This window comes from Euleptes europaea, chromosome 10 (assembly GCF_029931775.1).
Source record: "Euleptes europaea isolate rEulEur1 chromosome 10, rEulEur1.hap1, whole genome shotgun sequence".
Lineage (NCBI taxonomy): Eukaryota > Metazoa > Chordata > Lepidosauria > Squamata > Sphaerodactylidae > Euleptes > Euleptes europaea.
In genome coordinates this window covers 6,690,366-6,714,172 of record NC_079321.1, presented here as the reverse complement: position 1 = coordinate 6,714,172, position 23,807 = coordinate 6,690,366, and the positions used below count along the sequence as shown (strand labels likewise).

Genomic DNA, 23,807 nt, shown 5'->3' with positions numbered 1-23,807 from the left:
AATCAGTTCCCCACCAAACCAATGAAAAGCTTTAGACGTATACTTACTTAACGACCACTTCTGTGTCTATTTCTTCTATCTCTGATACTGTATTAATCACACACTGTAAAAACGTTAGAAAAGGGCGTCAGCTTTTCCCCACCCAAAAAGTCATTCTTTTAAAACCTGAGTGCTATAATTCTGTTTATAGAAAAGTGCATTGAAAGTGCATTATTTAGCATGTGTGAAAACGCCCTATGATAAATCAACAAGATATTGATTTTTATGGCTCTCTAATTCAAGACTGTGAAGGAAAAGCTACGAAGCAAGCTGGAAACATCTGATAACCTGAAGCATATACTGAAACAAATTACCTGCTTAATTATGTTCTTTGCTGTAATAATAATTTCATCCCCGTATATCTCAAAAAAATTAAGTTTCCTTTGTTTCAGAAGTCCAAACACTAGCGATACAAGCCTGTCCTATTCAGAAACAAAAAAAAGGGAGTATTTGAAAGTGAATTGGAACACCAAACACAGTTAGGCCCACCATGCTAAAGTATGAAATACCAAACTGGACAGAATAGGAAATCCATATTTCTTTTCTGCACTGTTTCTGCTTTGGAACAGAAGTGGTCCATATTTTGTATCTTTCTGTATATTGGAATATTTTGGAATGTTTGCATATACATGAAGAGATATCTTGGGGATGGGACCCAAATTCACATAGCCTGAATTACACTCTTCTACTGCCAGTGACTTAAGTGGATTTAAAAGGGTGCGACTGTCCTTGGGATTGCTCTGTTCGTTACTTATAGGAACCAAGAGAAATAGACTGTTCCTCTTCCCCTTTCTAGGCATGTACAACCAGTGGCTGAAGCATAGCAATACAGGTAGAGTATCCTTTATCTGGACATCCCATATCCGGGCGGAACCAAAAACCGGACCCTTCTAGCCGGTATGCAGGTAGATCCGTGCTGCCTGCTTCCAATGTTTCCTCTCGCCTAAAAAAATAAAATACCGTGTACATTGCATCATAGGTGGAGACTGAAAACCAGCAGCTGTTAGTTTGTTTGCTGTTGCTTTTGTTTAAGAGCTGATACAAGTATTCTGGTGAACCATCAGAAAGCAAAGGTGTAAATAATGGTTCAATGTACACAAAAGTATTAAAAATACTGTTTAAAATTACATTCTGCTTAGGACTGCACAAAGAAGGAGGAGGAGGAGGAGGAAAAGAAGAAGAGTTGGTTTTTATATACCGATTTTCTCTACCACTTAAGGAAGAGTCAAACTGGCTTACAATCACCTTCCCTTCCCCTCCCCACAACAGACACCCTGTGAGGTAGGTGGGACTGAGAGAGCTATGACTATTCCAAGGTCACCCAGCTGGCTTCATGTGGAGGAGTGGGGAAACCAACCCAGTTCTCCAGATTAGAATCCGCAGCTCATGTGGAGGAGTGGAGAATCGAATCTGGTTCTCCAGATTAGAGTCCACCGCTCTAATTAAGGAATTCCTCAACTTATTAATGCAACTTATCCAGTGTTGTACACGGGACATTTCCCCATTCCAAACAGCCAGTGATGGGGGACAGGAAGTAGAAACACACAGTTTAGTTTTGTCAGGACAGATTGTATAAGTAGAGGTTGAATCACACACAACTGGGGTGTGCTGCCCTGAGTTACTGATATGGAGGCATCCCCGCTCTGGGCTGTCACGGTAACACACACCAAAGCATCCAAATACATGTGTCCATCTGGACTTGCAATGGATAACAACCTTACATAATGCTTAAGAAATTTTTCTCTCAAAGCATTCATGCCTTTAGAAGTAGCCACCAATGGTTCTGGGGATTTTAATTGCCCCCGTCCCTGCCAGCATCTAGTTTTTCTTTTTAATATTTTAATGATGGATCTGAAATTAATGAGGATGCTTTCTTTCTAACTTAGCTTTTGAGGGTTTTTTGTTTTGTTTGCACAGCTGAGGTTTAATGCCATTCTCTGGCTTTGTGCTTATTTTTATTTATATGAATGTGATACTTAATTTAAAAAAATGATTAAAAAGATTTTGATAGTTTGACAATCTTTGGAACCACTATTTGGAAGATTGGAAAGAAGCCACAGACCCTGCACACTCCATCCTCCCCTCCCTCTCTCTCTGTTTTTCTTTACATTTCCTTTTTATGCAAAACATAGTTTGGGTTAGTACTTTTCCTCTTAACCAAAATCAGAAACCAAGCCGCAGGAAAAACAAACGAACAGGGTTGCGCTTATGTGTAAGTGATGTTCATTGAGAAGAAAGAAGAAGAAGAAAGAAGAAGAGTTGGTTTTTTAATGCCGTCTTTCTCTACCACTTTAGGAAGAATCAAACCGGCTTACAATCACCCCTTCCCCTCCCCACAACAGACACCCGGTGAGATAGGTGGGGCTGGGAGAGTTCTAAGAGAGGTGTGACTAGCCCAAGGTCACCCAGCTGGCTTCATGTGTAGGAGTGGGGAAACCAACCCGGTTCTCCAGATTAGCTTCTGCCGCTCATGTGTAGGAGTGGGGAATCAAACCTGGTTCTCCAGATCAGACTCCACTGCTCCAAACCACTGTTCTTAACCTCTATACCATGCTGGCTCTCTGTGCAGGCACACATTGGGAGTGCGCATGTGTATGCCTGTTACCGGAGGGTTTTTCTATTTACAGGTCTACCACGATGACGTATTTATGCCAGCAGAGAACAGCTCTTGCCCGTGAAGAAGTCTTTTAAACGTGGAATATTGTACCTCTTCCAGAATTTGACATTCCTCCTCCAGAGGTCTGTTCAAGTCGCTGCGAGCGTAGGTGGAGAACTCCGCAATCATCATTTTATCTATCAGTTTTTCTAATTCACAAAGCTGCGACCCGAGGTGCCTATTCAAAAAAAGAAGAGAGAGAGAAATGCAAGTTATGTAATGAAGGGGAGGCAGAAGAGCTTGCTCAACCTCTGGAAAGATGAAGGGTTGGATCTATGTTCCTCCTCCTTCCTAAAGCCCCTGTCTTATGGATCCCTAGAATAGCCATTTAGGGGGTCAAAGGGAACTCCTCTCTCCCTTTTTCACCAACCAAAAAGCTGGTTGGATAAAAATCCATATTTACGTGGGGATTATATGGTATGGTATGAGGAGCCCCATGATGCAGACTGGTAAGCTACAGTACTGCCGTCAAAAGCTCTGCTCACAACCTGAGTTCAATCCCGACGGAAGGTGGTTTCAGGTAGCTGGCTCAAGGTCGACTCAGCCTTCCATCCTCCCAAGGTCATTAAAATGAGTACCCAGCTTGCTGGGGTTAAAATGTAGAGGACTGGGGAAGGCAATGGCAAACCGCAAAGTAAAACAAAGTCTGCCTGGTAGACGTCGGGATGTGACGTCACCCCGTGGGTCAGAAATGACCTGGTGCTTGCACAGGGGACTACCTTCACCTTTGCTTGCCTAAAGTTCGGAACTAGGTACGGAAAACCAGAATCGAAGACAAAACAAATTACAGGGATACCTTGGAGATATTGCGGGTTCAGTTTCAGACCACCATAATAAAGAAAATATCACAATAAAGCGAGTCACACAATTTTTTTGTTTCCCAGTGCATATAAAAGTTATGTTTACACTATACTGTAGTCTATTAAGTGTGCAATAGCATTATGTCTAAAAATAATGTACATACCTTAATTAAAAATGGCCCTAATAGACTTGCTTGACACAGGGTTGCCACAAACCTTCAATTTATAAAAAGGCAATATCTGCGAAGCGCAATAAAGGGAGGTGCGCCTGTACACAGTTGCGCTATAGGTTGGATCTAACCAGTTTATCCACTGGTGAAAAGGGGAAGGGGGTATGCCCTTTGACCACCAAAAAGCCAACGCTGAGGATCAGGGGACTTGCGTGGATAAGAAGAAGAGTTGGTTTTTATATGCTGACTTTCTCTACCACTTATGAAAGAGTCAAACCAGCTTACAATCACCTTCCCTTCCCCTCCCCACAACAGACATTCTGTGAGGTAGGTGAAGCTGAGAGAGCTGTGATAGCCCAAGGTCACCCAGCTGGCTTCATGCGCAGGAGTGGGGGAAACAAATCCGGTTCACCAGATTAGTGTCTGCCGCTCTTAACCACTACACCACAAACAGAGATGGTTTGCCACTGTCTTCCTCTGCACAGTAACCTGTCTTCCTTGGTGGTCTCCCAGCCAAGTACTAACTATTTGGACCGCTTAGATGTATGACATCTTATTAAGCCATCCTTCTCTCAAATGTCATATTCACAATGAATGTTTCTGATGGTCATATTATAACCTAGTTGTCCTTCCAGAACATTTAGAACACAGCTCGACTTCACGTATTAGTCCCCTTGAGTGCCAATGACTGCTGTTTCCAAGTATATAACTAGGTCCTGAATAAATATTTACCTACAGCTCTGTCTAAATGGCCAGAACACTAATTACACCAACAGCAGGCCACATATAAAGAACACAATGCCAACTAGAACGAACAGGAGACTTGTGACACCTTAAAGGTAAGTAAGATTTCATTCTGGCATAAACTTTCATGGACTAAAGCCCTCTTCATCAGACCTGTTAGAACTGAGCTCCAGTCCACACACACACACAAGCTTATTGTGGAACAAAATCTTGTTTTTCAAGACTCCAGTTTATTTTTGCTGCAACAGACTCACGTGGCTACCCCTCTGTAACATGAACTACCTAGTTGTTAAATTACAATTATGCTTGTCATTCTTCTGAACCCACCCACCCAGCCTAAATTTCATCCTGTGCATTTGAGGACAGCGACGGTTTTCATCTTGGATGGCGTCCCCCTTTTCCATTTTCCACCCTACCACTTTAGTTCATTATGTTTAGATGTACCTATTTTAACTCTCACACCTCTTTAATTGAAATTGTTCTCCTTCCTTTATTCCTCCCCCTTTGGTCAACCTCTGTTATTGATGATTAAGGGCACCATTCGAATTTTATTAGAGGTTGAGAATTTTAACTGTAAATTGTTATGTTTTAACTGTTGACCTATGTTGTTAGCCACCCTAAGCCCGGCGTTGTTGGGGAGGGACAGGATATAAACCAAATAAATAAATAAATATGCATATACAGGTTAAGTATCCCTCACCCGGACTGTGATCAGAAGTGGTCCGTATTTCGAATCTTTCCGTATTTTGGAATATTTTTGAATGTTTGCATATACGTAATGAGATATCTTGGGGATGGGACCCAAATCTAAACACGAAATTCATTTATGTTTTATATACGTTTTATACATACTTTATACACATAGCCTGAATGTAATTTTAAACAATATTTTTAATAATTTTGTGAACACTGAACCATTAATGGAGCTGCTGGGGGCCTGTCAGTAATGCCTGCTTGCCAGCTCAAAAGGTCCCGGTTTTCGGATCAGCCCGGATATCGGATGTATGGATAAAGGATACACAACCCGTACTACAGAAGTTCAGAGACTGTCATCTGAATGCAATGACGGAGTCTTCTGATGAACAATGGAATCAACTAGTATCGCTTAAGAATGGCCACAGAGAAGTATGGATATAGTATGCATCTTTACGGACATAAATGATTCTTTGAAACTGATCATTCTAAAACTTTACATGTGACCACGTCCCGTCCGTCCCCCAAATGCCACCTACCGGAAACTGTGAATGCCTTGGAGTTCCTGCTGCAGAACCTCCTGCGTGGTCGCTATTAAGTCCAACGCACCAACGAATTCAGATGTGGACAGCAACAACTGAACAGTAGGCTGTGTTTGGTGCACAGTAGCCATCAACTTCAGCTTATCGTACGCTTTTATACAGTTATTTCTCGTCAGTGAAAGTCTTAAAACTTTCAGAGAGCCTTCGCACATCACTTTATCGATCTGGCCGATTTTGTCTCGAAGCATTTTCACGGCCTGGGAGGTTTTCCTGAGGTAGTCTTGCAGTTCGTGCTGGGAGGTCATGGCGTGAAAAAATGCTTCAGAGCGGAGGGAGATCTGATGAGCGATATTTACTTCCACAATGTCCAGATAATGGCTCAGCTTAAGAGAATGAAAAGGAGGGGGGAAAGGAAAGTTATTATAAAATCTGCTCTTATATTCTGTGATGTACTTGGGAAGGGTCCCTATAAACTGTAGCTCACTAACAGTGACGTCCGGGCAGCCCATTTCTGAGGGGAGGGCACCAGCACTGTGCCACCTGGGACGGCGTAAGTGCCCGTTATGCTGGGTTAAATGGGCACTTATGTTGGTGTGGGGTCACACCGGCTCCTATGGAGTTTTGCCCCTCCGCCTCAGGAAGGTGATCTAAGAACACCTTCTGGGGAATAAACCCACTGAATAGTCCCAAGTAGCATTCTGAGTAGACCTACTTAGGACGCCACTGTTAGAAACCCCGAATACTGAAATTGTAAAGAAAAAGTAGTGTTTGGATAGGTTTCTGAAAGAGATGAACCACAGTTACCCAACAAACTGAGTTCTGCAAAGGTTTTTTTGTGTGTGAAAAAAGGCTCTTAAATATACATTCATCAAAATGATACTCACAGTGCCAACTTGAGAAGAATTATATCCTTCTGCATCCGTTGAAGGCTTAGAAAAATAACTCTGCTTAAGATGGCACTCTTACCTGTCCAAACTAAGGGATGGTGATTATGGCAACATATGGAATTTTTAAAATTAATCTGCTGCTCATAGATGTATATTTTACAGAAATGTTGAAGCCATAGGAGAGAAAAAATTGGGGAGGGGATCACTTTGGGGGGGAACTGAAATATAGGCAATACTTTTTTTATTAGCCCTAAACTTGTTTTACTGCATTAAAATATTAATTTAATCATTTATTTATTTTCATTATTGACAGTCCACCTTTCTCACAGGCAGATTTCACAGAATACATCAATTAACGGAATGGGACATCCACCAGATAATGAAATAGGATTTGATTTGTAGAGATCTGGAAATCAACCACAGATCAGAAACAATTGTGACGCAAAGCATTAAATATTAACCTGACACATTAAACAATGCAAAAATTTCAGCAACAGGTAGTGCAAACTATTTATACCTTAGCTAGCATATAAAAATGTACTACTTGGCATATTTATGACATTTAAAAGTGCCTTGGTTTTCTACAAGCAAAACTGCAAATATACTTAATATTAGAGAGAACTGTACATGGCTGTACTCTATGCCATCTTAGCACATGTATATTAATTTTTGCCACCTGAGGGACAGGTCAGAAAAAAAATTAAAGTTGAAACTAGACAGAAGCGTCCTACTAAACAAAAGAAAATACGATTTGGATGGAATATTTGGATACTGAGTTAAGCTTTGTAACACAGAAAATATTGAACCCTTCAGTAGTATACTATCATTACAGCATGTTAATTGTGGACCATGTAGTCACATTTAAACAAAATTTCCGAGAAAATATAACATACACAAGAATTATCATTCCCTAATACCACAGCCTACAATTAGCAACATCTCAGCATGGCTGTCAATGATGGGACATATTGGAGGCCATTAACAAACAACAAGTCACAGCTGAATTATGGTGACCTCTCAGGGGGTTTTCAAGGCAAGAGACGTTTGGAAGTGGTTTGCCATTGCCTGCCTCCACGTCATGCCCCTGGTGTTCCTTGGAGGTCACCCATCCGAATACTTGCTAGGGCCAACCCTGCTTAGCTTCCGAGATCTGACAAAATCAGGCTAGCCTGGGCTATTCAGGTCAGCACCAAAAAACATTAGCATTTTGCTCCTTTGAAAAGGGAAAACGTTTAAGCACCCCTCCCACGCACACAAATCTGATTTTTCTGTTGGAAAAATTGTGGGGGGAAGTTCTCATTAAAAAATGGGGCAAAACTTCATTCTCCTGTGTTTTCCCATTTTTCCATGGACTTATAAACCTCTAATTCCTTACCATGGTGCCTTCACAAAGTAACGTCTGTTGTGCTTATTAAATAACTGAAATGATATCGTACGGATCATTTACCTTTTCCTGAAGGAGCTTTGAAGAAGCTGTGTCACGATTTCCTTTCCCTCCAGCAGTATTAAAATGAGACCAAGGTAATACCATATTAAATGTTAAGGGGTCCTCCAAGGCAAAATCTGGCTTCATAAAAATCTGAAACACACACATATTATTTGCACACATCATTAGTACTTCTCCATCAAACATACCAGCGACAAACAGGACTGGTGCTTCATTTCTTCCCCTTTTTAAATAAACACACATTACAACTTAGCAAAATCTTTTTACTAAAACTAGAGTTACGGCCAATTATTATTAGTGGGAGAAGGAGAAGAAGAAGAGTTGGTTTTTATATGCTGATTTTCTCTACCTTTAAGGAACCTCAAACCGGCTTATAATCACCTTCCTTTCCTCTCCCCACAACAGACACCTTGTGAGGTAGGTGAGGCTGAGAGAGCTCTAAGAGATCTGTGACTAGCCCAAGGCTTCCTCTGTTTTTTTATTTTGGGCTGGTGGGTTGTAGAAGGGAGAGCCTTTGTTTTAAAATAGTGGGGGGTTTGGTGCTGTTTTGAGTTTAAAGGCTTGTGCTGCTTTGTCCGGGTCTCTTGGCTTATTTTAGAATTTTTAATTTTAACTGCTTTGCACTTTAATTTTTAAAGGGTTCATGATTTTGGGGGGAAGGGTTCCAGGTTGTTGCTGTTTTATCTTTTGGCACTGTTCTGGTTTGTTCTTCAGTAGTTTTGAAGATCTTTCTGTGTTGTATTTTTTTTTTTTGGTGACATGGTTTAGTGGAATTTTGGGGTGTTTCTGTTAAGTTTTGAAAAAAAGCAATTGTTCTGAAGAAAAATTCTGGTTAAATTTTAATAACAGTTAACCATAGATGAGGGTTTAAGTATTTTTAAACAACAAAATAAATGTTAGCTAGGGTTCAGTAAGTGTTCTCCAAACAAAAAAATTAAGATTTTGTTAGGCTTCCGGGTTAAGAAGTGTCTCCTTACCAGAGAAATTTCCTTCACGTGTTTAGTGCATTTTTATCGTAATGTCACTGTAACCCTCCAAACCGTAGCAGCACCTCAATTCCATTTGTAACCTCCTCTATCATTTGTGTTGAGACCATAACTGCATTTTTAGTACTATCAAACATTGGTTTTAGGCCATTTATGCGGGGCTGTTTCCTCGTGGTCACCACCGCCGATTGCTCTGGTGCTTTGTTTTGATTATGCATGCCTTTTCCGACCATCAGAAGTCGCCTCGCTCTCCCTGCACGTTTCTGTATGTTTTGACTGCATTTTCTGGATTCTCACTAAAATGGCATCCGGAAAACGTGGGCAAAATGCATGGAAACGCACAAGGAGAGCGAGGCGACCTCCGACAGTCGGGAAAGGCATGCATGATCAAAACAAAGCACCACGACCGCGAGGGAAACAGCCCTGCATAAATGGCCCTAGTTTTGTGCCTGTGCTTTTCATTAGGACTTATCTGTTTCTTGGAGGGGATACCTGCATCTGCTGGCATTTTCACTGTCTGGGTGGCATTTGGATGCTTTCCAACCTCAAATCAATCCTTGCAAACCAAAACCGGCCAGGATGCTACTATTGTCCCTGCAGGATTCCCTAATGGTTTCATGCTCACGGAACAGACTGTTTGAGGAGTCAGCCAAAACCTAAGAACAGATTGTTACATATGCTTACAACCGCTAAAACCAACCCTCCACTAACTGTGGGAGTCCAAATGATGAACTGATGTGTTCAATGGCACATGGCAAAACATCTGCTATCAGAAAACAGATGTCCAATAATAAATACTGGCAAACAAGAAGGACACATCAATGGGATATAGGCTCACACCAAGGGATTTTTAAAAAATGTTACTTTGACAGGTTAAGTGCCTGTATCCAAAGTTAAGTACGTTTAGATCTGGCTGCAATCGATATGACCTAAGTATTAATTCCCATTTTAACGGCAATTAGGCATGCATATCTTTCACTGAACAGCACCAAGGGGATATCAAATGCCACAACCAAGCAAATAAGTTGCAGCGTCAGCTAAACTTACTGTAGGAAACGATAGCCTAGATATGAAACAATAAAGGGAGCATTCTCACTAGCCTGAAGCACTTTCTTGTTTATCCTCAGAAGAATCGTATCACAGTATCTGCTTGCTCTTCCCAATGTAATATAGGATCTAAAAGTGAGAAGTAACTCTCGGTCCAAGCTCATGTGACAGAAAGGTGATTTCCAACGTTCCAGAAGAGGGCAAGAAAGGTGGTGAGGGGTCTGGAGACCAAGTCCTATGAGGAAAGGTTGAAGGAGCTGGGAATGTTTAGCCTGAAGAGGAGAACTGAGAGGGGATATGATAACCATCTTCAAGTACTTGAAGGGCTGTCATAGAGAGCATGGTGCCGAGTTGTTTTCTGTTGCCCCAGAGGATCGGACCAGAACCAACAGGTTGAAATTAAATCAGAAGAGTTTCCATCTAGACATTAGAAAGAATTTTCTAACAGTTAGAGCGGTTCCTCAGTGGAAGAGGCTTCCTCGGGAGGTGGTAAGCACTCCTTCCCTGGAGGTTTTTAAGCAGAGGCTAGATGGCCATCTGTCAGCAATGCTGATGCTATGAGAGGGAGGGCACCTTGACCATCTTCTGGGCACTGGGTGCGTGTGGGGGAGTTAGTTGTGAATTTCCTGCATTGTGCAGGGGGTTGGACTAGATGACCCTGGTGGTGCCTTCCAACTCTATGATTCTCTGACAGGATAAATGAGAACTCCAAAGGTGCCATTTTGAACTCTTTTTAAGAGGAAAGTGAAGATATATAAATATGACCAACTGTAATTAAAATTTTAATTCCACACCTGTCCAGAAATTTCCAATTTAGAAAATCCCAAACTGGCCTAAAGTGTCGTATATCTTATTCAACTAAGGCTGCAGCTGCATTGGCTCTCCAATATTCATGGGAGGACAGTACACAGTCTGTACTGCATCTCGTATTACGTTTTTGCTTAGGGTTTCCAGGTCCCTCTTTGCCATCGGCGGAAGGTTTTTGGGGTGGAGCCTGAGGAGGACTTCAATGCCACAGAGTCCGGTTGCCGAAGCAGCCATTTTCTCCAGGGGAACTGATCTCTATCAGCTGGAGATCAGTTGTAATAGCAGGAGATCTCCAGCTAGTACCTGGAGGTTGGCAACCCTATCCTTGCTGCATTTCCTGGCTGTTTTCACACCACCGTCTACCTGGTTCAAGAGGGAAAAGGGTCAGCCCCAATTAGTTTGCGGCTACGTGTCATGTCCCTTCCTGGCCACTGGTGTGCTCTTCTCCTACCTGTGTCAGATTTTTCTTTCTTCCTATGCTTCAGAGTGAATGTGTGTCATTTATGCACCTGCTCCCAGACGGATTACTAATTTCACTTGCTAGCAGAAGCAAAAGATGCAGCTACTTCATAATGAGCCTGAAACAGCTACTTCATAATGAGCCTGAAACAGCTACTTAACGTTCCTTCTCCCTCTTCTTTGGCATGTAGCATCAAATTCATTGGAATGGGTATGGCTGGATTTTAAATGTAGTATTATTCTTGTTATTATTTAAAGCTTGCCAATCCAGTAGGAGGAAGAGTGTGTGTATGTGAAACATGCATCAATTATTCCCAGGACACCAAAGATTAAAAGCAAAATGAAATATGACGAGGAATATGACATGCCCAAGGAAATGCTGATAGCTACTTCGGGGTCAGGAAGCAATTTTCCTCCAGGCCATATTGGCCAGGGATACTGGAGGGTTTTTCCCCCAACTTCTGGGCATGGAGCAGGGGTCACTGGGGTTGTGGTGGTGGGGGGAGGTAGTTGTGAATTTCCTGCATTATGCAGGGGGTTGGACTAGATGACCCTGGTGATACCTTCCACCTCTGTGATTCTATGATTCTAAGAGCATCTGATGTAGACGTGTAGTTAACTTAGGACTGCAAACAATAAGAATTGTATTTTATCATCAAAACCCAGAAAGAAAGATAGGAAACATAGGCTGTTAGTCTGATACAGTTTTGGCCTCGGATTATTCCGTAAATAAAGTCTCAATATCTGACCAAAATGGCTTTTCCAAGTGCTTGGTTCTGTTCCCAGGCTCAGTAACTACTGAGGTCAACAATTGTTTAGGCTACCCACGCAGGTGCACGGCAGCAGTTTGAACTGCTGAGCAGGCAACAAAGTGCCTCATTCCCAGGCCCATTTTCCAAGAATGCTCACCGTGTCTGTCCCCTGCAGGAATTTAAAGAACTGATCAGGGGACAGCAGTGTGGGCCCTTTGCAAATGATTGACCTGGCTGAGAGACAGAAAGAATGGAAGGCTGAATATGACCAACGGCTTTGCAACATGGAAAAGGCTTAGCAAGATCCACCATTATACATTTTGTTGAGGAGAAGGAAGAAGGAGAAGAAGGAAGGAGAAGGAAGAAGAAGGAAGAAGGAAGAAAGAGAAGAAGGAGGATGAAGGAAGGAGGAGGAAGAAGGAAGGAGGAAAAAGAAGAAGGAGAAGAAGGAGGAGGAAGAATTGGTTTTTATACCCTGCTTTTCTCTACCTTTTAAGGAGTCCCAAAGCGGCTTACAATTGCCTTCCCTTCCTCTCCCCACAACAGACACCTTGTGAGGTAGGTGGGGCTGAGTTTGGAGAGAACTGTGACTGGTCCAAGGTCACCCAGCAGCCTTCATGGGGAGAAGCGGGGAATCAAACCCAGGTCTCCAGATTAGAGTCTGCCATTCTCAACCACCACACCACGCTGGCTTAAGAAGAAATACACATTCTGTATTTTACAGACTCCACCCAAGCTTCCATGAAAAGAGAACCTTCACAGGGGCTATTTTTAGGACCGGCCCCTTCCCCAGAGCCATTGCCGAGGGTCAGGAGATCTTCCAGAACAATATGCCACATGGATATCGGGAGCTGCTTTCACGGAGTAAATGCTTGTGCAAGAGTGGGGGAGAGGAAGAGCGATGTGATTTCAGCCAATTCCTGCTTCTCGCCACAGCCCTCCCCCACTGCTGCAGAGGACATTGCTTCAGAAGGTTCCCCCTACCCCCATTTCTGATCAGGTGGTTCTCAGAGGACACCGAGAGTTGCCAGAGGAAGGAGAAGGTGCTCAGCTTTTGCTTCCACAAATCTGTTGCATTTGCCTGACATGCAATCCACTGTTATTTATCACAGCAGGGTAAGGATCTCTCTTAAGATACTTCCCTCTACAGATGCGTTGGGTTGGATCCAGCAATAATCCACGGGAGCAAGGACTGCAGATCTTTTCTGTGACCCTTCTCCCCTATCAGTCCTTTCCAATCTTGGGAAAAGTTGTGGGATCCAAGTGGACCAACAGCGTACAGGTCAGGGTGTTGTGGGAAACGGGGCAAAATCGTCCTGCCTTTTGTCAGCGACCCCAGGTGTGTCCCATGTCTGCAGGAATCAACTTTCCTTGAGGCAGGAAGGACTGCTGGGGTAAGAGGAACACCAGATGGTTCCCCAAACATCAGCACCTTCTACTGAAGAATCGCTGGATCTAACCCATTACTGTATCCTATAGGTAAGAAATATGAACTGTGCCTTATTGCTGCCTAGGATACAGTGCAATCATACCTTAGGTACTTGCTCCAGTTCTGTCCTGGATTTATCTAAAAATGAAATAAAAATAACACATCATTGCAAACATGACACTGTATTGCATACTTTTACCATGTCGTTCACGCCCCAGATTTCAACATTTACTAAGTAACAGAAGGCCTTGCCAATCTCCGTGCAACATATGCAATTGGGAACCAAAACAGGAGCTCTAAAATTGCAGAGAAGAATATGACCTCAGCTGTTTTAAAGAAAAGAAAGCATTTTGATTTATAGCAACTGTTCTCACTGGTAAACCGAAGAAACTGGGAAGGAGCAGGTGGGGAGAAAGAAGAGCAGAAATTTTCACCCAGGCAATGCTGGAAAAAAAGGAAGGGAGGAAGGGAGGAGGAAAGGAAAGGAAAAAGGAAAGGAAAGGAAGGGATTTGGATGGTACAAATCTCCCCAGAGTAAATAATATCCCAATGGTACTTTAGGAAGGCATTTTCTGGCATGTAACAGTATTTGGAAAGTTGCATGCTGGATTCCGCCAGCAGGCTAAGAGTAAAGTTTTTTTTTCCTTTTTAGTGCTGTAGCATTACAACAGCTTTGAAATCCCTTCTGAAATGGATAATAGGCAACAACAACAAAACACATTAGGTACCTCTATAATATCTCTAGCATTAATGATTACAAGTACCGAAAGTAATAAGAGATGATTCCTCATTTCTCAGGGTCAAACAGCACATTATGTGCTCATTTCCTCGTTGCTTTTTTCATCTCCAAATGCAACTACTATGCATATGTCTTCAAGGAGAATGGTGCATGGCCATATTCCCCGGGGGGGGGGAGCCCTACAAGCTGTTTATACCCCTGCAGGGAGGGGGGGAATACATATACTGTAAAGTTTTCACCAGTAGGAGCAAAGATCTGGTCATGTACAATGTTTTTCAGCAGAAAAATGGCAGGGGAGGGAAGCGTTAAAGCTACCCTCTCTCACCCTATCCTACGGTGAAAAAGCAGCCCCATTAATAGGAAAATGGGGGGGAAATGAACACAGAAGATAAATGTACCATATAATTTGACCAACGGTCTCGGCTTCATCCATTTCTGCAAGTGATGACCAAATAATGGGTGGAAGGGAAAAAGAAAAATTCAGAACAGAACTGTGACGAACAAAGACTTAATCTTTGAGAGAAGCTCAGAGAAAGGGCGTGGGCGGAGCTAAGGGACTCACTCTGTTCTGAAGAAAGGAATTGGATGCTGATTTTGGTAACCTGCCTGTTCAGTAGCTGTGTTTGACCCTGGGAACTTGAGGGTTCAGATTTGCCTAAGCTGGTTGTGAAACAAATCCTGTGGAGTGACAGGCAGAGACTGGGAGGAAAAGGGCCCTTTCTCAGGTCACTGGAAGGGAATAGGCTCCTGGAAGATATTCCAAATGAAGGGTGTTGTTCAGGGTTTCCTGCCACAGAAGTGGGGTATATCTCTAGTGAGAACTGGAAGAGAGGAGAAATCTCCATACTTCTGTGTTTCTCTGGGGAAGAGAGATTGTATGGTCTCCAACTTCCCTGTTTGCTAGGCTGCAGAGTCTGGACAGAAACATCTAAAGGAAGTTCTGGGAACTGAACACATGAGGCTGCCTATACTGAATCAGACCCTGGGTCCAACAAAGTCAGTATCGTCTACTCAGGCCGGCAGCGGCTCTCCAGGGTCTCAGGCAGAGGGTCTTTCACATCACCTACTTGCCTGGTCTCTTTAATTGGAGATGCGGGGGATTGAACCTGGGACCTGAACTGAACCTGAATTGAACTTAAGAACTGTAATTCTGTACCAGCTAAGCCATCTAGGATCTATGCCTTCTCTGAAGTGAAACTTATAAAACAGCTCTGGGTCCATGCTTTTCCTACATACAGTTTCCCCTCAAAATCTATCCCATGTACGGTGTTTAATAAATCTCTGTTACTTGGTTGTTAACATGGAAAAGCCTCTGGTGTCTCATTTCTACTGAGGTAAAATAAGTTAAGGGACTAAGAAGGAACAAAAGTAAAGCTCCAAATAAACAGTCCAGCAAACAAGTAAGCTCTCTCTCCCTCAGTACGCACAGGGGGGAATCATGGTAAGAACACTAGCTCCCCCTCCCCAAATTAAAGGCATTTTTTTAAAAAAGAGAACAAAGCAGCAGAGTTCACAGGCATTGTGGCCTCTGAACTGCCTGTATGTGGTGGCTCCAAAGGATCCCTACAAAGTTCAGAGAAAAACCGGTCTGACGATTTGGACGATGTCTGCATTTTCAGTGCTCACAGCAACGAAGCCACCTGCGACGCACCTCATTATTCCCATACGTTTACATGCCCCGATGAGAATGACAATCCTACCTTGAGTATGTAACAGTGTCCTATCAAAGGTGTCTTTAGGAGGACAAACAGTCTTGCACTTCTCATGAATCTTCTCTCTCTGCAAAAGACAAGCAGGTGATAAAATAAAAGATTTCTGGGTTTGAAACGTGAACTTGTTTTTACAATACAGTATCCAATCCCTTATGCAAGACGATGTGTTGTATTTATTTTTCTGCTTTCGTGTTTTGGAAGGTATGGTGGAGAGACTGCAGGACAAAAATGTTTTTTGAAATAATAATGGTAGGCTATTTTGAAACTGATTAACTGGAAACGCAGCCCAAATTACGGAGTAAATGTCACAGACAAAGGTCTTTATAGTTTAGCTGTAATTTACGGACTGATTTTAAATTGTTTTAAATGGTTGTAGCCTGCTCTGAGCCTGACAAGGGCGGTCTAAAAAAAAACCTAAATAAATAAATATAGTAGGCATATAGAGATCCAAATGTATTTATTTATTCAGCCGGCAAGTCACAGCGGACATGAACACACACAAGGAGATTTTGAGGGTGGAGCCTGGGGAGGGTGGGGTTTGGGAAGGGGAGACAACTCGTCAAGAGTACAATGCCACATAGCCCTCCCTTCAAAGCAGCCATTTTCTCCAGGGGAACTGATCTCTATAGTCTAGCAATCAACTGTAATACCGGGATATCTCCAGGCCCCACCTGGAGAATGACAACCCTAGTAATGAGACACAGACAAGTCTAGAAAATGTACAGGGCTTTTTTCCTCTTATTTACCTGAACAATGTCCAGTTGGTATGCTGCGAAATGATCCTTGTTGATCTGCGGGAGGTAGAGCGAAGGCACAACTTCAGTGTCCACAAAGTCCAGTCCCCACGTCTTTGTGAAGAAATCAGATTCCCTTTTTGCTAACCGGGGATCATTGAGTGCCGCTGGGAGATTGACTTTGGAATGATAAATCGTCCATCGGTGTTGATCCGCAACTAAAGACGGGCTGTCGCACAGACTGTTAGGATCCCCTGCACAATGCAAAACAAAAAACAACCCCGTCAACACAGATCATCTCCTGATACACCCACCCACCCACCCCCAAAGAGCACTTCGCTCAGCTGGGGACAACTTACTGGCGATCCCTGGCCTGAAAAGCATACAGTTGTCCTGAACCATAGCCTTTTTGACTCTGGCCCCGGCCTGGTGGAACGCCCTGTCAAGTGAGATCCGGGCCCTGGAGAGCCTGAAGCAATTCCGCCAGGCCTATGGTTGAGGGCAGTGACCATTCCCATCGTGCTGGCTTCCCTTCCCTTTATTAATTGTTGGATTTTATCTCATTTATTATTTTTGTTGGAATATGCTTTATTTCCTTATATTCCCCTTTGCATGGTTTCCCCCACTATTGCTATACTGTTATTGTTACGGTTTAAGGGAGCCCTGGATTTTTAAGTCATGTTATAGTTTTAATTGTCAATTGTGGATGGTTTTAAATTGTGCTGAAACTGTGCGTGAGCCGCTCTGAGCCTGACCTGGTCAGGTAAGGGCAGCACAAAAGTCAAATAAATAAATAAATAAATAGATTTTTGTGCTCTCCATGGATACCTAGATTTCTTTTGGTGTCCAGTGAAAAGCAGAATACACAGCGTGCAACAGGGGAGTGAGGCAATGGATACTATCTCCATGCAGTGGATCATTTCAGAAGACAAGGGTGCCTGACATGTATATGTTGATTTCTGAACTTTCCAGTCCTACTGCAAAGGTTGTTTTATCCTCACAACAACTCTGTGAAGTAGGTTAGGCTGAGAGTGTGTGACTGGCCCAAGGCCACCCAGCAATCTTCCAGTACGGATTCAAACCTGAGTCTCCCAGATCCTGGTCCGACACCTCAACGACACCTATTAATCCCCATGTTGATGTCTCAAAAATGTTACTTTTAGCCAGCCCTGACCTGGACACTTAGAAATACGTTGCCCTGACCTGGATACTGAAGGTAAGCCGTGTGTAGGAGCATGCCTATTATTTTGGGTGCGGTGGAACACAGGTAGGATGGTGTTATTGCAGTCGTCTTGTTTGTGGACTTCCTAGAGGCACGTAGTTGGCCACTGTGTGAACAGACTGCTGGACTTGATGGGCCTTGGTCTGATCCAGCAGGGCCTTTCTTATGTTCTTATGTATGCCAAAAAGTATTTTAAAACAATATATTCATTCTAGAAGGCATCCTGTTAAATAGAGCTTCCGCCTGAAATATTGAAGAGTTACTATTAGAGGTAAGCATGACCTCCCTCCCTGACATTTTGTGATTGGCTCCGCCTCTTATGGCAGCCAATTGGGCAGCAATAAAGGCCAGAGGCTATCCTACCCACTAAAACAAGAAACTGCACGGCCGGCATTCAGAAGACAGATTCTATGCAAGTTTGATTGCAGGTATTACCCGTGGGTTCCTTCGGACAGACGTCAGGCAGTGACTGGACTGGTCGAAAGCGCTTGGCGGAATCCACTTCCTTCTTAAAGAAAGCATCGCTGCTCTTCGACGGAGGCACTGGTGAAGACCTGTGGCTCGAGGCCATTGCATAAAGACGCCACCGTAGAAATACTGGGTTTATTAAAAAAAATTGAAGGTCAGTTTACATGCTTGAAAGTGATCTGAGAACTCAGTTACGCTAACAGAAGACAAACTGGAAGCAAACAATCTCGTAGCGACAGTGTAAGGAAGCAATGACATTTTCGAGGAATTATAAATGGTCTTATCTCTCTCTTCTGCTTCCACATACACAGAGTCCAAAGCTCCAAGTGCCTCGCTGTAGTTAAACAAAGGTCATTCCAACCAAGCGATTTGAGCCAAAATCGTTCTCACATATTCGTAAACATTTACAACCACTCTTCCCAAATATGCCCACTATCAAAGAATGCAAGGGGGGGGGCTTACTGGATTTAATAATTAAATGGGCAAACCTGAACAGTCCCGAGAAGCTAAAATGACTAAACTGAGGCTACTGCACTTTGGTCACATTATGAGAAAACCCAATGGAAAAGACAATAGTGCTAGGAAAAATTGAAGGCAAGGGGAGGCGCTGTTGCTCAGTGGTAGAGCATCTGCTTGGCATGGAGAGGTCCCAGGTTCAATCACCGGCATCTCCAGTTAAAGGGACTAGGCAGGTAGGTGATGTGAAAGACCCCTGCCTGAGTTGTAATAGCAGATCTCCAGGAGGTTGGCAACCTTACTTGAGGTGCTGAAGGGGATGAAGCAAGCAGAAGCAAAGGATATGAGAAAGAAGAAAGGCTCAGGAACTGGAATACTTGCTGCACAGAAACAGTCAGAGAAGGGAAAGGGGGTGCTGGAAACAGAGGACCAAGAGGGCGTGCTTGTCGTGGGGAGGAGGGAGGGAGACAGACTTTGGGACTGAGAGGTTCTTACAGAGGCAGTCTGGAAGAATTGCTTAGCGGCCCTGTTTGTTTTTGTTTGTTGTTGGGCTTGCCACAGCCAGTGAGGAAGGAAGTTGTCTGGCTGGGGAGGTGGGAAGAGACTCTGGTTTCACCCTGCCACCCTTCCCTGGCTCTCAACTCCTGTCATGCCGCCTTGGTGCACCTGGGGAAATGTAGCCCACCTATTTTGGCTCAGGTGTCTGGGTGGAAAGCTGTATTCGTTGATATTTACGTGGATGAATTAAATGAATGGGGCTTTTTAAGTTAGTTTCTGGCAATGCTCTTGCTCATAAGAACATAAGAAAGGTCATGCTCGATCAAGACCAAGGCCCATCAAGTCCAGCAGTCTGTTCAAACAGTGGCCAACCAGGTGCCTCTAGGAAGCCCACAAACAAGACAACTGCAGCAGTATTGTCCTGCCTGTGTTCCACCACACCTAATATAATGGGCATGCTCCTCTGATACTAGAGAGAATAGGGATGCATCATGACTAGTATCCATTTTGCCTAGTAGCCATGAATTGCCCTCTCCTCTACAAACAAGTCCATTCCCCTCTTAAAGCCTTCCAGGTTGACAGCCATCACCACATCCTGGGGCAGGGAGTTCCACAATTTAACGGTGGGCATTTCGAGACATACTATCATCTCTGGGAAAAGTAGAACTGCAGTTTGAGTGAATGTTAAAAAATCTTTTTCCCTAAGCTGTGTCAAAGGACTCTCTTCATACATATGTTAGTAGCAAAGAGCAAGAGTCCAGTAGCACCTTACATTTCTGGCAGGGAATGAGTTTTTGTGAGTCACAGCTCACTTCTTTAGATACAGCTAGAATGTCAGTCCATCTATCCTTAAGTAGAGAAGAGTGAATTCAGACACCCAATGGCAATAGAATGCAAATGTCAATATCACGTAAATTATATTAGCAGGCGAGATTGTATCAGGTGTGATATGTAGAGGGTAGCAGGCGTGGAGAAATCAGCATTTGTAATGAGGCAGCAATCCCAGGTCCCTATTCAATCCAGGAGAATGCATTGTCTTGAGCTTCAGTATTAGTTGTAATTCAGCAGCCTCTCTCTCTAATCTCCCTTTGAAATCCCTTTGTAAGAGAACTGCTACTCTTAAATCAGCAACTGAATGACATGGAAGATAAAAAGTTCATTCATATATACGTTGTGAAAGTTAACAGATGACTTTCTGTAAGCACATTTATTTGGGTGACTGCAGGAGAACACACAATAGCTAGCATCATGAATTCTGTTATTGGCTGTTCAAGGAATTGTTAATATCTGCTGCCCATTTGTGTGTGTGTGAAGTCCCGTCAAGTCGCTTCTGACTCCTGGTGACCTTCTGAATCAGTGTCCTTCAAAACATCCTATTGTTCACAGCCTTGCTTGGGTCTTGCAAACTGAGGGCTGTGGTTTTCTTTATAGAGCCAATCTCTCTCCTGTTGGGTCTTCCTCTTTTGAACACATGAAGCTGCCTTATACTGAATCAGACCCTTGGTCCACCAGAGTCAGTATTGTCTACTCAGACTGGCAGCGGCTCTCCAGGGTCTTAGGTAGAGATCTTTCAAGTCACCTACATGCCTGGTCCCTTCAACTGGAGATGCCAGGGATTGAACCTGGGACCTTCTGCATGCCAAGCAGATGCTCTACCACTGAGCAACAACCCTTTATTTTTGAAAACCTAAAACTTACCCATGGAACTGCAGAAATCAAATCAAAGGTGTCAACTGCGTGCCACACCTTGACTCTTTTTATTACAATATTCACCCACTTTGCACTACTACATACAAGGCAAGTTCTGTCTTGCAGTAGCACTTTCCAAATTTCGATTAATCAAGCAGAAATCCCTGGGGACTGACTTCTCAGCAACTTACCAGTGAGTGGATAAAAACTGCATGTTAGGGAGCGAGACAGGACAGACAGAAGAGGAATGTGCTGTTGAGTCCCAACCTGACCCTGGTGACCCTAACCACAGTGAGACTAACAGAGGTGGTTTGCCAATTGCCTGCCTCTGCATCGCAACCCTGGGCTTCCCTGGTGGTCTCCCCTCCAAGTACTAACCAGGGCCGACCCTGCTTAGCTTCCAAGAGCTGACGAGATCGGGCTAGCCTGGGCCGCCCAGGTCAGGACTAATAATTGTGCGCAATCAAGTTGCAACCGATTCATGGGATTTCCAAGGCAAAAGATTAATGCAGGTGGTTTGCCATTGCCTGCCTCTGCATCGCAACCCCTGGGCTTCCTTGGTGGTCTCCCTTCCAAGTACTGACCATGGCCCAGCCTGCTTAGTTCTCAAGCCCTGATGACCTTGGCCAAACTGGCCTATTTGGGCTGTTCCCACCTCCTTCAACCCTCTCCCCACTTTGTAGGTACTGCTTTTCTTACGAGCTGCAGGGTAGAAGAAGAATCATAGAGTTGGAAGGGACCACCAGGGTCATCTAGTTCAACCCCTGCACAATGCAGGAAATTCACAACTACCTCCCCCACACACCCCCAGCGACCCCTACTCCATGCCCAGAAGAAGAAGAGCTGGTTTTTATATGCCGACTTTCTCTACCACTTAAGGGAGAATCAAACCGGCTTACAATCACCTTCCCTACCCCTCTTCACAACAGACACCTGTGAGGTGGGTGGGGCTGAGAGAGTGTGACTGGCCCAAAGTCACCCAGCAGGCTTTGTGTGGAGGAGTGGGGAAACCAACCCGGTTCACCAGATAAGCCTTCCCACTCATGTGGAGGAGTGGGAAATCAAACCTGGCTCTCCAGATTAGACTTCACCGCTCCAAACCACCACTCTTAACCACTACATCATGCTGGGTAGGGCATGCTGGGATATCTGTGGGTCCTTCTTTCAGTCAGGAAACAGAGACATGACAGAACAATGCCGGTCTCGCAAAGCACTGTGCCGACTTCAAGCCGCCTCCAAAGAGAGGCCCAGGCAGCGGCCTCCCAAATGAACTGTAAAGTGATGCTGTACTAAATTATTCATAGCGAGCAGCTCTTTCAGCATAGTCATAATTTAGTGTCTTATGGATAATTAACCTCGATGAGCCACTGCATTTATAAATGCACAAGTCTATTCAGATGGGGGTGAGTGGGGGGGTGACCTACTATGCTTGCTTACCTCAGATAAATACGAATAACGTTCAAAGGAGAAAGTAGCAAAATGTGCCCCCTAAATGACTTTCGACTTCCACAAACCAAGCAACAACGGGTCCAATCCTGTCATATCTCATCCTTTCCTGTACCACTGTAGGCAAACGTTCTAAGTTAGAGACCTGAACAACATAAGAAGAGCCCTGCTGGATCAGACCAAGGCCCATCAAGTACAGCAGCCTGTTCACACAGTGGCCAACCAGGTGCCTCTGGGAAGCCCACAAACAAGACTGCAGCAGCATTGTCCTGCCTGTGTTCCACAGCATCTCATATAATAGGCATGCTCCTCTGATCCTGGAGATAATAGGCATGCATCATGACTCCTATCCATTTTAACTAGTAGCCATGAATACCCCTTTCCTCCATGAACATGTCCACTCCCCTCTTAAAGCCTTCCAAGTTGGCAGCCATCACCACATTTTGGGGCAGGGAGTTTCACAATTTAACTGTGCGTTGTGTGAAAAAATACTTCCTTTTATCTGTTTTGAATCTCTCACCCTCCAGCTTCAGCAGATGACCCTGCGTTTTAGTATTATGGGAGTGGGAGAAAAAAAACGACTAGTACCCATAGATTGCCCCATCCTCCAAAAAAACATAAGGAAAGCCCTGCTGGATCAGACCAAGGCCCATCAAGTCCAGCAGTCTGTTCACACAGCGGCCAACCAGGTGCCTCTAGGAAGCCCACAAACAAGACAACTGTAGCAGCACCATCCTGCCTGTGTTTCACAGCACCTGATATAATGGGCATGCTCCTCCGATCCTGGAGAGATTAGCTATGCATCATGGCTATCTTAGCCTTAATATTTCAGTGGCGGAGAACATTATTTTCCTTCTTGCCAACGCACACCTGCACATCACCTGCATAGTTTCACTGTAGGCCCAAGGCACAACTCGCTGTAGCTTCAGTTGTGCAGCTGTCGTGTTGTTTTGGGTGAAGAAATTTTATCTTTGTTTTGCTTTATCAACTTTTATTGTTATTTCCTATCAACCGTTTGCATTTTATCTATTCTCAATTTTCCTTAAGGTTATAACTGTGTGTGTTAAGTGCCGTCAAGGTGCTTCCGACTCATGGCGACCCTATGAATGGAAGTCCTCAAAAGTGTCCTATCTTTGACAGCCTTGCTCAGATCTTGCAAATTGAGGGCTGTGGCTTCCTTTATTGAGTCATTCCATCTCTTGTTGGGTCTTCCTCTTTTCCTGCTGCCCTCAACTTTTCCTAGAATGACTATCTTTTCCAGTGACTCTTGTAGTCTCATGATGTAACCAAAATACATCACTGCTTCTGGCTATTTGCCATAAATTACTCCTCCTAAGAGAAACAAGACAAAGACCAACTTTACGCTTTGGTTGCTTTGAACATCT

The 23,807-nt window shown here is 43.8% G+C and overlaps 1 protein-coding gene across 2 annotated transcripts in view; it reads right to left on the bottom strand.

Moving 5' to 3' along the window:
• VPS54 (VPS54 subunit of GARP complex) overlaps window positions 1-23,807 on the bottom strand; it is a 53,385-nt gene that overhangs the window by 24,852 nt on the left and 4,726 nt on the right. Inside the window, exons 2-10 of one of the 2 annotated variants that reach the window (XM_056856736.1) lie at window positions 18,301-18,462; window positions 16,656-16,897; window positions 15,898-15,976; window positions 13,562-13,596; window positions 7,979-8,110; window positions 5,642-6,027; window positions 2,747-2,873; window positions 354-461; window positions 48-103 (exon numbers count right to left, since the gene is read on the bottom strand). In XM_056856736.1, the coding sequence (XP_056712714.1) occupies window positions 48-103; window positions 354-461; window positions 2,747-2,873; window positions 5,642-6,027; window positions 7,979-8,110; window positions 13,562-13,596; window positions 15,898-15,976; window positions 16,656-16,897; window positions 18,301-18,436 (1,301 nt within the window). In that variant the 5' untranslated portion in view covers window positions 18,437-18,462. Of the gene's footprint in view, window positions 1-47; window positions 104-353; window positions 462-2,746; window positions 2,874-5,641; window positions 6,028-7,978; window positions 8,111-13,561; window positions 13,597-15,897; window positions 15,977-16,655; window positions 16,898-18,300; window positions 18,463-23,807 lie in introns of those variants that run through there. The other variant, XM_056856737.1, reaches the window with a different exon arrangement.